The following is an 18,234-nucleotide window of genomic DNA, read 5'->3' on the forward strand; positions in this document are numbered from 1 at the left end:
TATGCCTTGGGCCAGAGCAATATACAGTGTGTAAGGCACTTGCACATGGCTGACCAGGGTTTGCTGCCCGGCATCCCATATGATCCCCAGAGTTCCTGAGTAGAGTCAGGACTAAGTCCCAAACACTGCCAGATTACCCCCCAAACAAAACCATATTTAAAAAGCCTTTACTAGAGTTGTGCAGCCACAGTTGGAGAGCTCATTAACTCATCACTGTTTTCACCCTAGAGTCTTCTGGACACCCCAACAGGAAGTCGATGTTAATTTCCAGACAGGAAGTCATCCACAGCTCCACCAGCAACAGCTCCACCAATCACCAATGAGGTCTGCAGTCTAGTCATCACTACTGTGAACTCTCTTCCCAAGAGCTCCTTTCAGAACTGCACCCCTTGCCCTCCCTCTGTAAAAGCAGTTCACTACTCTTTGGATTTCCAAAATCAATACATAGCATGCTCTTCAGAAGTTGCAATTCTGTTCTTAGTAAATAAACCTATTTTTTTTTTTTTTTGGTTTTTTGGGTCACATCCAGCAATGCTCAGGGGTTACTCCTAGCTCTGCACTCATGCACTCAAGAAATTACTCCTGGTAGTGCTGGGACCGTATGGGACATCAGGGTTCAAACCTGGGTTGGCTGTGTGCAAGGCAAATACCCTATGCACTGTACTACCACTCTGGCCCCTAAACCCACCTCTTCTGAAAAGAAAGCAAACTTTGCACAGTTAGCTGGATTCATGCAGTCTTTATTCATCTGATAAATACAGGAAAATCAGCAATCATCTATCAAAATTATCTTACCAAGAATTTGAAAGGTATTTAAAAAAGATGTATTCACAGTCTGTCTGAGTCATGTACAGAGCAATGTCTGTAGAAGTAAAAGCCAGACAATGGACATGAGAATAAATGATTCCAATGTGGCCCATGTCCCAGCACCTCCAATCATATGTAAACAAGTTCAGCCTTCAGTCACTACTCTAGACCAGGGTTTCTCAACCTCTTGCACCATATTCCCATCCTGTGACCAGCCCACCCACATCATACCAGTTGGTCCCTAGTCTCACGCTGTGCCCCTCCACCCGGTTCATGCAATTCTCACCTGTGGCCCACTGGAACTTTCTGGTGGAGAAACACTGCTCTGAATAGTTCATTTGGAAGCTTCCCTGCTGAAACGATTATTGAAAAGGAAAGGTGCTTTCCGGGGGACCCCCTTACTGCTGCACAGACCAGGCTGACACCCACAGTTCCCTGCCGGAGCCTGAGGAAGACTCAAAGGCTAGCTCAGGCAACGCAGGCGGCCAGACTGGGAAAAGTCTTCAGATATTTGAACATTCTAAGAAGAGAGTTTGGTTCTGAACCCCTTTTGAATTTATACATCGGAGGCATTTCCTACCAGAGAAGAGGACAAAGGTGACAGCCTGGCTGGTACTCTTGATTTGGCAATTTCACTGAAGGTTCTAAAAAGCTAAAGTTGCCATTTTAAGTATGCTTGGGGACTTGAAAAAGGATCACAAGGGTCACTTTTGGGCTCAGTTATGATGTACTGTTTTTCAGGGCAAAATCAGAAGTCCCAATTTTCCCAGTCTTGGTTCACACTGATTGGGGTACCTTTAGAGGTGGGCGTTATCTGCAGGCCAGATTATTATTTTTAAACACTTGTTGTGGTATGGAACAAAGCAAGGAGTCTGGAGGGACTGGGAATGGCTGACCTCAGCTTCCCTTCACTGGGGAGGGTCACCAGAGATCCAAGAACGTTTACCATCTCCCGCCAGGAAACCCGGTCAGGCAGAAGGCCCCAGAATGGGATGGTGTGGACTGTGGGAAGAGGGAGCCATTAAATGCAAAGGCTTCTGCTGGAGAGGAAAGCCATGATGGTGCTCTAGTATATCCTGTACTCCTTGCACTGATGAAGATGAACTTGGCCCAGGCTGAAACCTCTAAGGAGACACAGGTTCACAGAGATGAAAGCGTTGTAGCTCACTTTCTCACAAAGGTTGTCTGTGAACATTCTCAAAATATTTCTCCACAAAGGGAAATGTTCTCACTGAGGATGCCACAGGTGGGTAGTTGGGCCTACAGCACAGCAGTGATGCCACCATTTAGGATCACCTAAATGTCAGCAGGTGGAAAAACAGTGAGTGGAAGGCCTGATTGGCCATGAGGCGGGACAAGCAAGCTGGGCTTGGGCAAGTCTGCTCTTTATGGACTATTCAAAAGCAAATTCAGAGAGAAAGCTGTATGCTAAAGGGTCGGTTTCTAGAAAAAGGAAGTCATCACTGGATCCGTGTTAAAGCTCTCCATAAAGTTAACAGTAAAAAGGAGTTATTGTTAAGTATGCAATAATTTAGAGCCGTTAAAGATGGCTTACACCTGGAAACAGGAGATCACAGCTGCATTCTGGGGATATATATTTTTCTCTTTTGGGTGCGAGTGTTGGGGACTACTTCCAAAGCAGTGCTTGGGGGGACCACAAGGAGCCAGGGATCAAGCCCAGGCCGCTGCATGCAAAGCAAGCACTCCAACCCTTGGAGTCATTTCCCCAGTCCCTGGGAATGTATCTAGTTCATCTTTGCATTTTCATTAAAAAAATATTTTTGGTTTGTGAGCCATACCTGGTGGTGTAGCTGGAGTTGGGGCACGGGGGGGTCACTCTGGGCAGTGCTCAGAGGGCCATGTAGTGCTGGGGATTGACTCTGCTCTTCCTGAATGGACTCAGTTTATGAAATCATTTCTTCAATCCTAATTTTTTTATTTCTAGATCTTGGCACCCTGACCGGAACATGGAAAGAGTAAATAAATCTTTTTTGTAGTGGTTTCTGAGCACTTTTTCTTTCAAGGATAGATCATAAATTTATCATAAATCTATCACAGCCAAGCGCAGGGGTTGGGATCAGTGATCTTCCGAGGCTTCAGACCTGGGGAACTCTTATAGGGTGGCTGACATTCTACGAGTGCCATGGAGATTACCCGGACAAAGTTGCTTGAGGCAAGTAGAAGGAAATGTACTAAATATATTATTTGTTTGGGCACCTTCTTAAACCAGAAGAATCTCTGTAGTCAGTGTGCCTTTGTGAAGTTGATAAATTGCTTACATGTTTTCTTCCATGTTACTTAAACAAGTTTTCCCCCACCCCTCCATCAAGGAATTTAGGAATTTACAGTGAAAGCTGTGATCCTAGACCACACACTAGGGAGAAGCGGAAACAGGAAAGAGCACTTCATCTCGGAAAAAGATTTACCATTCTTCCCACATGGTGGGTATTTACAGAGAGAAACATAGCAGCAGTCTGTGAGAAGACTCCTCGTTCAGCAGGCCCTAAGACCTGACATCTGTGGCTCCTTTTCTGTTTCTCTGCCTACTAGTTCTATTTTGCTGTTTTGTTTCTTTTCTTAAGCAGTATGGCTTAGCTAATCATGCTGGATCAGTTGTTTTGCCTGGCCCATGCACAGTCTCTGTGGGATTCTTACTGTCTCCTCTGTGGACATTTTTCAAAGTGGAGGAGTAGCATTCTTTTATTTCAGGAAAAAATGAATTGGTTCAAACGGAATGTCTGAAAGAAAAGGTCTGCATCTAAGACTGTGGCTTCAGAAAAATGTTTTATCCCAATGCCAAGAGGTGCTTCCAACTTGTAGAAAAACGAGAGATTTATTGCAAACGGTCTATACGGAGCTACAGTACACAGGGTGGATTCAAACATGCTCACGCATACACATACTTCATCTGGGGTGAGCCTTTCATGAGAGAAAGCACATCTGGACTTTGGAAAAAATCAGCTGCCCTAGATTAGGACTCTCCCAACACTGCTTCCAATCACAAGTCTGTTCCAGTGGTTGCTGAACTCTGCCTTTCCAGAAGGTAATATTCACAGTGCCTTAAGGCTGAGAGGATAAAAAAGAAACTGAAAATGTAGGGGTGGGGAGAAGGGGTGTGTGTGTGGGGGTGGGGGGGACCAGGGATAAGAGAGTCTACAGCTCTAACACTCGCTGCAAAGCTCTTCTTCAAGTTCCAACGACCCAGTAAGAACCAGCAATTACTTCTACTCAGTACAACACACTACTTTTTAAGTTAGTTTATCTGAAACACTCATCAGAAGCCAAGGTGAACCCCAAGTGAGATCCCAGATAGGCCGGGAGAAAATGTCAGGAAAAAGGAAAGGCTGCTCTTTGTTTAGTCACAGAAGGAGATGACTGATCCCCTGGCTTGGGTAAGGAAAGGCTCTATTTAGAGGTGTCCTGGGCCCAGGACTCCGATAGGCACAACGCCTGTCTATGGGGTCAAACATCACTACCCAACTCACATAACCAAAGGGAAACCCTAAAAACCCCAATCAGAAAATGATTTTAGTAGATAAGTGAATCTCCTCCTTAGTACTTGCTAGGGAACAGCAGCTCATTCGCCCTGCGGACTGCCAGAGGCCTCTTCTTGGTTCTCCTGGCAGCTGGTCCTCCTGACTCCAGATTCTCCCATGGCTCACAAGTGAAATGCTGGTTTCCTTTAGACTCCTGTTTTGGACTGACACAAATGGTCTGTACATTTTACAGACTACCAGTTTGGGGCTGATGGTTCAAATTCTGACCTGCTATTAAGAAATAGGTGACTGTAGTGAACAAAAAGAAAAACGAGGACAGAAAGTGCTTCACCAGCCATTTTACTCTTCTTTAATTCTACTCTCTTTGGGCACACATTGTACTTGTGATCAAAAAAAAAAAAAAATTAGGTCAGCAAGGCTGACAGTACTGATTCATAGCACATTCTTTGCACCACACGAAGAGCAAAATCCTAGAGTAACTGGGTCATTTGCTCCCACAGTGAGCTGTCTTATTTGCCTCAGAACTGTGTATGGGAGAAGTGAAGTGGAAGAGGACAAGAAGAGGCATCTGGGGAAGTGACTGGACAAGTATGTTGGAAAATTAGGAATTTGGTGGAAAACCCCAAAATTACCTAAATAAAAGTAGGAAATTGCTGAGTAGTAGTCCCATTATTTCCAGAAATTACTGAATTTTGGAACCTAAGGTTAAGACTTTTAAGATAAAGCAACTTCAAAAAGTTCAGACTGGCCTTGGGCAGAATTGGCAACCATCAATGGCAATGAGTTTCAGTGCTTGAGAACAAAAATCACCAAAACCAACCTACACATCTGACTTGACTCAGGTGAAAACAAGTCTCATTTAAAAAGAAGTTCAGGAAAAAAAAAAAGAGAAGAGTGTGACATGAACATTTTGCTCCACCTTTTCATTTTGCTGTTATTGCTTGCTCTCCCTATAGTACCTCTTGAAAAGGGTCGGAATCCCATAAAGATTTATTAGGTTGCTTTTCACTGTGGAGTTTATGATGAAGAATTCTGTTTGGCTGAAATCACTTCATCTACCTCTTGGTAATGGCATCCTGAGAGGCTGCAGCAGTGGCAAAATTCCCCTGCCACCAAAGGTCAAACTGCCAGCAGGAGCACAGCCAACGTCTGGGCCCATCACTTTTCCTTGTCATTGTCCCTCAAATCAGGAATTTTGCACCAAGGGACTCATTTCCACCAAGATGTCACCATGATGAATGTTCATAACCATTTTCTGTAGACACTTCCTTCTAATGCCCCGGAGTATAGACGGTCAGGAAGACTTGAAAGGAAGCTGCAAAAGTCCAGCCGGGAATCTTGACTTTGATGTGGACACAGGAAAACCACCTTGTCCTCCCCAGATTTTATTATAGTCAAAGGAGAAAAATCCATGGGATTCTAATTGCATATATGCTAGATATAAAACTGATGGAATGCTAATTGGTCCATAAAGGGCTGTACAAGATAATCTGTGGCAAAGTAGAAAACAAGCCCAAAGGTAATAGAGATGGGAAGAGCTGGCAATGCTTTCTTGAAAATGGCCAGGAGTAATAATGTAAGGCACAGACCCTGTGGAGAAGAGGGAAAACACAAACGCATGTAAAATTATCAAAGCATTTTATGCAAAGGAACTCAGTCACAAGCCTGGGCTTTGATTCTGAACATTAAATACTATACCCTGAGATCAAATTCTATAACAAGCGTTATTAAATCTGGGGGGGAAAAGTCATTAAAAAAATGTAGTGACTAGACAAAAAGGGAACCTATTTTACTTTGCAAGATAAGAGCTTGTAACACATTATAGCATCACCTAATTTTAAGTAAGGACTAAAGGTAAAGGTAAAGGTAAAGGCCCTCCTGTTGATCATCGATTTGCTTGAGCGGGCCCAGTAACGTCTCCATTGTGAGACTTTGTTGTTACTGTGTCTGGCATATCGAATACGTCACGGGGAGCTTGCCAGGCTCTGCTGTGCGGGCGAGATACTCTCGGTAGCTTGCCGGGCTCTCCGAGAGGGGCGGAGGAATCGAACTTGGGTCGGCCATGTTGGCTGCGTGCAAGGCAAACGCCCTACCGCTGTGCTATCGCTCCAGCCCGTAAGGACTGGTACCCGGAATTAAGTATAACTCCTTTTGAGCGCCAAAGAGATAGTACAGGGGTTAAGGCACTGGGGGGGTTGCATAAAGCTGACCCCTCCAGTTCAATTCCTGGCACTGCACAGTCTCTGGCACCATCAGGAATGATCCCTAAGCACAATGAGGAGCAGTCTCCAATCACCATCAGGTGTGTCTCCCAAACAAATGAACAATAACCCTTAAAAAAATTAAGTATTTAACTGAAATTCCTATCTCAAATATTAACTGGCTGTCCTATTTTCTGTTTGGCAGGCTGTAATTCTTGCAGAGAAGAACAATCTTTATATTTTGTGGAAGTAAAGAAATGCTCACAGGATAAACTGACAACATGTTTTTGTGACTGATGCCAAAGATTGAACTCAGGGCCTCACATATTTAAGACAAGTTGTGATACGACTGAGTTGTCCTATCCCTGGCCAATTATAGTCCATTTTTTACTATATTTAGTAAGACGCTACCTATAGTCTGGAGGAAGAGCATCAAAAATGTAAGGTTTTTTTTTCTCCCTTAAAAAATACACCAATCATTCTGTGACTGAAATCTTCAGACTTTCTTGGAGTTGGGATGCACTACCTCCCCCCATTTCCCTATATTCCCGGAAGCCTTCTCAGTCACCTCCACAAAGCAACTCCAGCACTACCATGTAAGCTCTTCTACCGGCCTTGCTCCAGAAATCCATAAATCAATTTTAAAAGAGATCAAGAGAGGCTGTTAATCTTGGGCCTGCACAGAGCTCAACAGACTTGGGTAGATTGGAACAGATTGGGGCAGGTTAGCCTGGTACAAACAGCTGCCCAAACAGAGCCCCCGGCAGCCACTTGCTCCCACAACCCAAAATGCCATACCCTCGGCTGTACTCTACCATCTTAGGACAGACCTCACTGAGAGAGTAATCTGCTAAAGATCTGGGTATGCGGGCTTTGTGACTGAAATCTCGAGGCTTCTCCCGGGGACAGGATGAGCTACCTTCCCTCACTTCCCTGTACTTCTGGAAGCCCCAGCAGTCATACCCACACCCCAAAGCTGCCACCCAGTTACAAAAGCTACTCCAACTGTATCTTCCTGATAAATACTGAATGCCCTGAACAAACAAAATGATCTCTTGCTACCTGTACTGCAAACCATAATGCAAAAAAGGAGAAAGAGAAAGTAGAAAAGTGCCTGCTACAGAGGCAGGCTGAGCGGGAGGGGGTGTGCGGGGGGAGGGGGACACTGGGGAATGGTGGGAGGGAAATAGGGGATACTGGTGGTGGAAAATGTACACTGGGGAGGGATGGGTGTTGGATCAGTGTGTGACTGAAACTCAATCATGAACAGTTTTGTAATGATCTCATGATGATTCAATAAAAAAATTGAAAAAATGTATTAATTATACAGAGGTAAATATGGAACTAAAAGGCATATAATGGACAGTGTTACTCAAATGGGGAATATTAACTAAGGCAAACAAACTGAAAAAAACAAAAACAAAATCTCACTCGAACTTGATGAATTTATGGTGGTTCCCAGAGAAACCAGGAAAGCAAAGTGGGAAGAGCTGGGAAAGAGGACTTTTTAAGTTGTGAAAAGAACTCTGGAACTTTGCTGGTGGGGGTGCTAAGTTTCACTGCATAACAGAGGTGTTAATACTATACTCCTGAAATTCTATAATATTGTAAACCAATAAAAAGCAGAGAAACAAAATGATACAACACACCAAATCAACCTCAAAAGAGAAAACACAAAATTCTTTTTTTGTTTGTTTTTGTTTGGGGCATACCTGGTGGAAGTCAGGACTTACTCCTGGCTCTGAGCTCAAGATCTCTCCTGGCAGTGCTCAGGGGACCATGTAGGGTGCCAAGGATGGAACCCAGGTCAGTCCCATGCAAGGTAAGAGCCTCACCTGTTCTACTATCTGATACTCTGGCCCTAAGAAAACATAAAATTCTAACTGTTTATTAAGTCATGATAAATCACAAGTATAAACAAAAAGCAAATGTGCAAGAAAAAGTACTTAATGAGCCTCTCATCTAACTTCATTTTCATATTGTATATGAAATGTCTTTAATTCAAAAGAGCAAACGTCTCCATTGTGAGACTTGTTACTGTGTTTGGCATATCGAATACACACGGGTAGCTTTCTAGGCTTTGCCGTGCGGGTGAGATACTCTTGGTAGCTTGCCGGGCTCTCCGAGAGGAGCGGAACAATTGAACCCAGGTTGGCCCGGTCAGCCACATGCAAGGCAAACGCCCTACCTGCTGTGAATTCTGTGAATTGTACTTCCCTTTTTTTTTTGCCAGGACGGGGTGGGTGGGATGGGAGGGGGATGTATTGGGGCCGTATCAAGTGATGCTCAGGGCTTACTCCTGGCTCTATGCCCAGGGATCACCCCTGGAGGCTCAGGGAACCATGCCAGATGCCAGGCACTGAACCTAGGTGGGCCATGTGCAAGGCAAACACTCTATCCTCTGTACTATCACTCTGACCCCTGTACTTGTGTTTCTTGCCTTACCACATACTCGCTGCCCAAAGGAATATGGTGGATTGGTTGCAGGTTTAAAATAAATACACCAATATCATGAAGTTAAGAGGCTCTGCTTATCCCTTTAAGACTGACATAGTACGTCAAATTTCTTATATACTTAAGCTGTCAGGCTAGAACCAGTGGAAGTATTTTACAGTCAGAGGTATTTATCAGAATTTCCTAGGGAACTTGAAAAAACAAACAACAAATCCAAATCAAGTAGGGAATCTCAGGGTAAGTATTTGGCTTTTTTGCTGTTGTTGTCTTGGGGCTGTACCCTGAAGGTACAGCTGACGGGGTAGTGGTGAGATCTTCCTGGCTCTGTGCTCGGGGAACCATGTGGTGCTGTGGGTCAAACCCAGGCCCTAGACCTCATGTGTGCAATGCCTGTGTTTGGCCTGTTGATCTTTCTCCAGACTATGCACTGTTGGTTTGTGAATTCTGTGGTCAGATGAAGCAAGAGCTTCTCAGGTGAGCTCTTGAGCTTTAAAAGCTCTGCAGCTGGAGTCAAAGACAGTACGGCAGGTAAGGCCTTGCACGCAGGCGACCCAGGTTCAATTCCCAGGACTCATGGTTCCCCAAGCACTGTAGTGCTGGTGTGACCCAACATCAAACTCCCATCCCAACAGTCCCCAAACACCCCCCCCCCCCCCCCCGCCAAAAAAAGAAAAAAGTTTTGCAACTGACTAGATCTCTCAGTGCAGATGGGGTTCAAACAGGCTGGGGAAATGGCTCAAAGGACTGGAGTTCCAATGTAGAGTTCTAGGCATGGGTGCCTAAGCATTGCCTGGAGCAACTCCCAAGTAGGCCCTGAGTATGGGAAATGCCTAAACCAGAACAAAATAATAAACAAAAACTCCCTAAACCGAAACAGGACCAGTCTGATGGAGAGTATGGGAGTTCTGACTGGCGTGTGGGCACACGTTTATCTGGTTATACTCACAATTAATATGGCTACGAAACAGGCTATGGTCGTGTTCCAGTCTCCACTGGCTGTTGCGGAAGCTTTGCCAACCAAAACACTGTAGAAAATGAAATCTCCTAATCCAAGTTTTACTCCCCCTAAAAACAAAAGATTACAAACAGAGAGTCACTCTGGGCTCTGCTTTCAAATCCAACAATGTCCTGCCCCACCACACCCTGACCAAGTGAGGTGCCAGTACATGGCAGCATGCAGAGCTCGGCTTAGCGACGTCTCCTCTTTCTTTTCCTGCTTCTGCCCACTAGGCACTTCAGAGTCTTGGTGGCTGACTCTGGGGTCTTAACAGTAAATGCTGCTACAATATACAAAATAATAGGAGCAAATGCCATTTATTGAATGTCTCGTTTATACTTGCCCCTTGTTACAAATCCTTACAAAGCCCCTGTAAAAATAGATACCATCTCTTTAAATGGAAAAAAAGTGCTTTGCTCTGCCCATTCACTCTGCGAGATATGTGCATAGCTCAATGATTATAAATTATGCTTCATGGAGCTAGGCAGCTGTGAGAGCTTGGATTAGAGAAACCATATCTGGAAGGCAGGGGCTGAAGATCCTGAGAAGCCTGGCCAGCTTCACAGGGAGTGAGAAAAAGAACAGTGAGCTGGTTAGTGTATTTTTACTGTTCTGAGATCACTCAATCAGAAGAAAATCTTCCTGATAAACATATAACTGGTGAAATCTGATGCTATGAACTAAGGGTCAATTACCCTTACTACTCGAGCAGCTTCCCAGACTGATGGATATGCTCACCAGTTCAGGTGTGCAACAGGGCTCGGTCCACTATCCAAGCATTTGCGTGATGTAGGGCAAGTTGATCAGCTTCGATCACCCTCAAATTCCTCACCTAAACATGGGGTTTACAGAGCTATTTCACAGGGCTGTTATCAGAGTTAAAAATAACAGAGCCATCATTCTTATAAACATAAAGAATGGATAAATAAGAGTCTTAGAAAGGCTTTTGACTCCAAATATTATGTAGTATAAGAAACGAAACCGAAGTTCTTCAGAAAAAATACAAAGCATAAAAACAATTTTATTTTGAGTTTGGGGACGCGACCCAGTGGTGCTCATGGGCTGCTCCTGGTTCTGAGCTCAGAAGTGACCCTTGGTGGTATTCAAGGTGTAAGTGCTGGAGTCTGCCCCATGATAAGGATGCATTCCAGCCACTGGAGCTATCTCTAGGCTTATACTTGGGTTTTTCTTTAAAGAAAAAAAAACCCAAAAAAAACCAGAAAGGGGGCTGGCATACAGTGGGTATGGCTCTTGCCTGGCACAGAGCCAGCTTGGGTTCTATCCCTGGCATCCCATATGGTCTACCAGGCCTGAGTGCAGAGCCAAGAGTAGCCATTAAGCACTGGTGGATGTGACCCAATCCAATCCCCCCACCCCTTGCAAAAAAACTGATGAAGAAGAGAAGAACATGGACACAGAGATGATAAAGAAAATGCTCGGGGCTGGAGCAATAGCACAGCGAGTAGGGTGTTTGCCTTGCACGCAGCCAACATGGCCAACACAGGTTCGATTCCCAGCACCCCATATGGTCCCCTGAGCACCGCCAGGAGCAACTCCTGAGTGATGAGCCAGGAGTAACCCCTGAGCATCGCCGGGTGTGACCCAAAAAGAAAAAAAAAATGCTCAGGTTTGATAGGCAGAGCCACATTGCAGCTCTGCTCAACAGCCTGCATCCTCCTTTCTTCTGTAACTAGGCATCCCTCAGGAAAGAGCTGACAATCAGGAGACACAACTTAATTGCGGTGGTGACTTTGTAGACACAGAAAACACTAGCCAGGGCAAGCTCAAGCTTGGCTATAAGAGGAAGGTCCAAAGACTATAAATGCTCTAGCACCTGGAAAACTCAGCCAAGCATCAAGGTTATGGATATGCCCAGGATCTGAATCAGTAAAGTTCTGCTTAAGCAGAGAGATAATGTTAAAGACATATATATGACTGACTGCTTAAAGCAGTGAAATAATCTAGGGTGTTTGTTTCTTTAAAACTAGTATATATTTACACTATGTTTTAATTCAAGGCTTTATTTTGTAAAACAGGCAAAACTAAAAGTTAGTTAATTTGGACAATTTGTTAAGCTTATTCAATAGTGACACCATTACACATAAGTGACACATCTTAAGTTGAACTGAAGAGATGCCTGAGCCCTAACCAAGCAGCCCTAGTTAAGTTAGCAAGTCTTACTGGAATCATAATTTTAAAAAGAAGTATTCACTTTATAAAACAAATGCCAAGATAAGGCTGTAGATACAGAATTGGGTCCATGAACATATTTAGCTATGGGGAAAGCACAAACTATTGATATTTCCCATTAGAAGTTATATTATTACTTAGAATCAGACTATTAAACTTCCAATTTATTTTAATTTGGGTGAGTATAATAATGCAGCAACTAATGGGGTCCAATGAATAGAGATGCACATACTTTCCTCTGGGTCCTCACTAGTCAGGATACTGCTGGAAATTTCCTGGGCAGCAGCTCGTGTCTCGGGTGTGCTGCGATGAGGCCCGAGACGACTATCTCTCTGGGCTTCCCACTCCTCACTGAAGCCGCCATCGTCACTCTCTGTCACAGGGTCTTGTGAGTTACCTTCTGAGCCTTTAAGAGAAAATAGAAATTACAAATTTGATATTCAGAAAAATGCCTTCATTCCTTAAGACGTCTACATGAAACAGAACATGAGTGTATTAGGTCTGGCGCAGGGTACAACAGAGCCTAAGGCCTCATACACCAAGACACTTGCTCTACACTGAGACATCTCTCTACTTAGCCCACCCACAATGTAGCTGTCTTTTTTGGGGATTGGAAGGGCATGGTGGGGCGGTTAGACTACACTCAGCAAAGCCCAGGGACTATTCCTGACTCAGTGCTCAGGAGTGATCCCTGGTGGAGTATGGGGGAATCATAAGCGCTGCAAAGATCAAATGGTGAGGTCCTTGAAGGCAAACAACACCTTACTTCCTGACCTATCTTGCAGATGTACAACTGTCATTTTTGGGGGCGACAAGGGGTTCTGGATCTTATCCAGTAATACCTGGAGGATATTCTTAGCTCTGATCTCTGGCCTGACTCTTGGTGGTGCTGGGACTATATGCAGTACCAGGGATTTGAACTGGGGTAGACAGTACGCACAGCAAGTGCTTCACATCCTGCATTGTATCTCCAGCCTGCCTGTGAGTCCTTTAAACTAGGGTATTTGGGTTCTTAAATCACGAATCCTAGATACAGTGGTATGCTAGTTGCTCACACACTATCCATTTTTCCACTTATTTCCTGAGGGCAGAGTCTACCTCTTGCCCGCAAGATTCTGGCATTATATAAACCCCAATCTAGATAATTCCATCATTCCTCTTCCTGGTGAAGACTCCAAGGCTGTATAGGTAATGGTCTCTGGAGGAAAAAAAAAACAAAACATAACAGGGTGGGGCATAGCTTACTCCTGGTGATGCTCAGGAGATATGGGGGTACCAGGAATTGAACCGGGGTTGGCCATGTGCAAAGCAAACAGCCTAACCACTGTACTATCTCTCCGGTCCTGGGAGAAATTGTTTTAGACATAAGGAAAACAAAAACAGCTCCTTCTTATTCTGGAAATCTAGACACTGAACAAACAATACTAGTTTGCACACATCCTAAATCCCTTCCTTAAAATCAGCACGGAGTTTGCCAACAAACAGAATAACAACAGAAAAGGCTCAAACACACAGCTCCACAGACCTTTGCACAGCATATTCTGAGCAGCTTTAATCATGCATTATTGTGCGGCCCAGAGGAGCAAGGAAATAAGGACCAAAATTATAGATAAAGGTGGGAGAGCTGGAGGATGGCAAGACACTGGGCAACAGATAAGATCAATAAGCCACAAAATTAACCAACTCTACACACACTTAAAACTCAGGACTCTGGTTACATAAGAGAACACATTTCTTTGCTTTATAAAGCAACTGATTTGGGTTTTCTGATATTTGTAGCTGAAAACTTCCTAACTCATGGCACTCAGGAGCTTGGGGAATAAATTACTGGATCGTTACTGGAGACAGCAGTAGGCTGGGAAAGCAAAGAGGTGAAGTTTTTTTTTTTAATGGATAGTCACTGTCAACATGATTAAAAATTATAGGCAAAAAGCCAGATCCACTGCATTACTATTCTGGTCCTTGACCTATGGCATACCTTGGCTGCTTTGTTGTGTTTGGAGCATTTACCTCTTTAGGTTTGGGGTCATAAGCCTAAAGTGTTCCCAGGGAAGTGCTTGGGGGCTGTTCAGGGGATCATGTGTTGTTAGGCACTGAGCCTAGGACTCCTGCACACAGCATGGGCTCCAGGTAACTGACTTAGCTCCCTAATCCTGGAGCATTTAAGCTTCTTTTTCTTCTTCTTCTCCTTTTTTGTTTTTTGAGTCCATCTGGCGATGCTCAGGGGTTGCTCAGGGGTTACTCTGGGCTCTGCACTAAAGAATTACTTCTGGCGGTGCTTAGGGGACCATATGGGATGCGGGATGCTGGGGATTTAATCATGGTAGGCTGCATGCAAGGCAAACACCCTACCCACTGTACTACTGCCCTAAGCTTTTATTTTTTTTTAATTTATTGAATCACCATGAGAAAAGTTACAAAGCTTTCAGGTTTAAGTCTCGGTCATACAATGATCAAACACCCCTCCCCTCACCAGTAATTATTTTTCATCACCAAGAACCCCAATATAGCCTCCCCTCCCACTCCTCCCAATGCCTGTGAGGCAGATGATTTTTACTTAACTCTCTCTCTACTTTGATTACATTCATCCTTTCGACAAAAGGTGCACCATTATTGTTTGGAATTTTCCCCAAACAATCAGAACTGCTGAAAAGGCCTTGTGAAATAATTTGTTTTCTATTAGTGGTTATGAAAACCATATGACGTCACGCAGTCACGATTTTGGATTACTGATATTTTACTAATTAAGTCTGAAGGGATTTCTGCCAAGAGCCCGATAATTATGAGATTGGTTTCTGTGCGTCTGGTGCCATGGCCATGCCGGAGAGCCGCTTGTGGGGAGCAACTCATGACCTCAGTTGGGCGTGAAGGACAAGCTGGTTCCACCCCCCTTCCCATGAGGCTGCAGTTGCCCCGTCACCACCAGCTCATATCTGGCTTTCAAATAAACTCCGAGGCAGCTGCCGCCATGCTGCTGGGGGGAGGGGGGGCAGAAGAGACAGACACCCTTTCCTTTCCGGGGGGAGGCATGGCGCCATAGTTTAATGCATAGTCCATTCACAATTCTTTTTTTTTTGTAGACTTACAAATTTTTGTGCTTGGGTTTCAATTTTACAATGATCAAACACCCATCCCTCCACCAGTGCCCATTTTCCACCACCACGGGTCCCAGTATCCCTCCCATCCCCCATCCCCCCGTCCCACTCTGCCTCTGTGGCAGGGTATTCCCTTTCGTTCTCTCTTTTTGGGTGTTGTGGTTTGCAAAAGAGGCATTGAGTGGCAATCATGTTTGGTCTATAGCCTACTTTCAGCATGCTTCTCGCATCCTGGGAGGATCCTCCCAACATGCTTTATTTGGTGCTCCTTTCTCTATCTGAGCTCCCTTTTCCCCTAGAGTGTGTGGCTGGTCTCCAAGCCATGGAGCAAAACTCCTGGTACTAATCTTGGCCACTCTTGGGTGTTAGTCTCCTATTTTGTTACTTTATGTTCCCCAGATGAATGCAATCTCTCTCTGTCTATCCCTCTCTTTCTGACTCATTTCGCTTAGCATGATACTTTCCACGTAGTACCACTTGTATGTAAATTTCATGACTTCATCTTTTCTAACAGCTACATAGTACTCCATTGTGTAGATGTACCAACGTTTCTTTAACCAGTCATCTGTTCTTGGGCACTCAGGTTTTTTCCAGATTCTGACTATTGTAAAGAGTGCTGCAAGTCCATTCACATTTCTGCCACAAGCTGCTGGGCTCTGGATTAAGTCCGTTATCATCCAGCCCTAAGCTTCTTAAATATGTATCTGTTTTTACTTGTATCATCATACTTTACAGAAGCTCTCAAAGAAGTTCATGACAAAAGTGGTTATAATCATTACTTCATAATTCATTGTTAGCTTATGACAATAATCCAAGGCAAGGAATGGTCAAACGAAAGTCACCTACTTTGTGCATTGTGATTGGAGGCTTTGGATACCTTCCTTTGGGCTTCTGGGTCTCCTTCTGCCATATTCACCAACCACACCATTGTTGCTGTTGAGAAAGACAAATATCTAGGTAAGCACTGAAAGCAGAGAAGGAAAGGAAATACACGAAGATAGAGCAGTCCATTATTTTTATACATAAGTAATTGTTTTCAATAGTGGTACTATTTGTGATTCTGAAGTAGTTACTACATCTCACCACCAATGGATGTACCCAAGACCATCCCCCACTGTCCCTGAATTACTTCCAGTCAGCCTTATCACTCCCTTTTGTCTGGCCTCCCTCCCCTTGCTTGGTACGCTCAGTTCTGTAGTTTTAGGCTAAGGGCTTATTATCATTTATTTGTGGGAAAAGCCATTCCTGGCGGTGCTCAGGGTATCACAGTGATGCTTGGGATCAAACCAGGATCAGCCGATGCAGGCAGGTGCCTTATCCCCATCACAACTACTTTATCCATTCATCTGCTATTGGGTATTTGGGTTGTTTGTGTTTCTTGGCTACTGTACCCATCTTTTACCTCTCCCCTGCAAAAAAGTAACAAAAACAAAACAGAAACCTACGAAAGGTCTTAAGCACGGTCAGGAGTGGGCCCTGGGATAGAGAAAGGACTATGACAATGATGGTTGCAAGGGATTACTCTGGATGGGAGATATGTGCTGGGAGTGGGTAAAGGAACAAACATGATCTCTCAGTATCTGTATTGCAAATCATTAATACCCAGAAAGAGGGGGAGAGAGGGAGAGAGGGAAAGGGAGAGAGGGGGAAAGGGGGAGGGAGGGAGAGAGGGAGGAAGGAAGGAAAAGTGTCTGCCATAGAGGTGGGGGGGGAAGGGGTGGCAGGAGGGATACTGGGAATATTGGTGGGGGGAAAGGTGCACTGGAGGAGGGATGGGTGTTGGAACATTGTATGACTGAAACCCAATCATGAAAGCTTTGTATTGGTATATCTCATGGTGATTAAAAAAAAAAGTGATCTATCTGAGCACAGCTAGATGTAGCCTCCCCTCCCCTCCCCCACCCCCCAAATTATAAAAGGTTCTTAGATTTAAACAGATGAAATATTTTGAAGCTGAACACTGACTAGCTTTCAAATTACACCTGCTGTTGAAAAATTGTTCACCATTTACGATCCCTAAAAATCAGCCATAAGGCGAGATACTACAGGGGTTACAGAGTTTGCCTGGCATGCAGCCAAACCCAGTTGAATCAGTGGTACTGCATCTGGTCTCCCGTGCACAGAACCTATGCACCACTAGGTATGGCCCCAAAGACAAAAAAACCCAAAAAACTCAATCAGGTCAGCAAGTTTCATCAAATGAATAGCTGGGTTAAATAATCTAAGATAAGATTATTATAAATAGATTATAAATAGTGTTAATTTGGGGCTGGAGTGGTAATACAGTGGGTAGGGACTTGCCTTGCATGCAAACAACTGGATTTGATCCCCAGTACCCCATATGGTCCTGAGCCTCATCAGGAGTGATCCCTAAGCACAGAGCTAGAAATAAACCCTGAGCACTGTCAGGTGTGGGCCAAAAACAAACAAAAAAGTGTTCCTTTCACTGATGGAATTACTTATTAGAAGCAAAGGACAAACTGGCCCACACATATATATGCATGAGATCAATAAATTTCTGGAATTTTCAATAATGCTAAACTGTCTTGAACACACAGAACAAAAAACATTAAAAGCAACAAACATACAGAATATAGTCACCTGGCCTTGCTTATGTCCCTCTTACAAAAATACAGGTATATCAATGTATCTAAGATAAACCAAAGCATGTCAATCAGTTTCGTTAAGACATGACCAGTTCAAATAGTGCATCATCACACACTGCAAGCAGGATGAGAAATAGAGCTGCCCTTCCCTTCTGGAGGGAAGTTGGAAAACATCTAACAAAACTACACAAGCATTAACCTTTCAACTGAGCAATACCACTTGTGGGAATTTATCCTGAAGATCAACAACAACATCAATAAAAATACATGTAAAAATACATGTGCGGCTCAGGTGCCAGGTCCTTCGTCATGTTGAATTCTCAACCAAGATTATTCCTTAATGGTTGGTTCTCCTGTGATTCTTGTCATGACCTTGTTACATCACAT

At 44.1% G+C, this 18,234-nt stretch overlaps 1 protein-coding gene across 2 annotated transcripts in view; it reads right to left on the bottom strand.

Annotated features, from left to right (window-relative positions):
- Positions 1-724: 724 nt before the first annotated feature.
- Positions 725-18,234, bottom strand: part of PSEN1 (presenilin 1) — a 68,222-nt gene continuing 50,712 nt past the window's right edge. The window contains exons 9-12 of one of the 2 annotated variants that reach the window (XM_056133797.1): positions 16,088-16,174; positions 12,379-12,552; positions 9,906-10,024; positions 725-5,894 (exon numbers count right to left, since the gene is read on the bottom strand). In XM_056133797.1, the coding sequence (XP_055989772.1) occupies positions 5,739-5,894; positions 9,906-10,024; positions 12,379-12,552; positions 16,088-16,174 (536 nt within the window). In that variant the 3' untranslated portion in view covers positions 725-5,738. Of the gene's footprint in view, positions 5,895-9,905; positions 10,025-10,693; positions 10,789-12,378; positions 12,553-16,087; positions 16,175-18,234 lie in introns of those variants that run through there. The other variant, XM_056133798.1, reaches the window with a different exon arrangement.

Source organism: Sorex fumeus, unplaced genomic scaffold, assembly GCF_029834395.1.
Source record: "Sorex fumeus unplaced genomic scaffold, SorFum_2.1 ptg000098l, whole genome shotgun sequence".
Lineage (NCBI taxonomy): Eukaryota > Metazoa > Chordata > Mammalia > Eulipotyphla > Soricidae > Sorex > Sorex fumeus.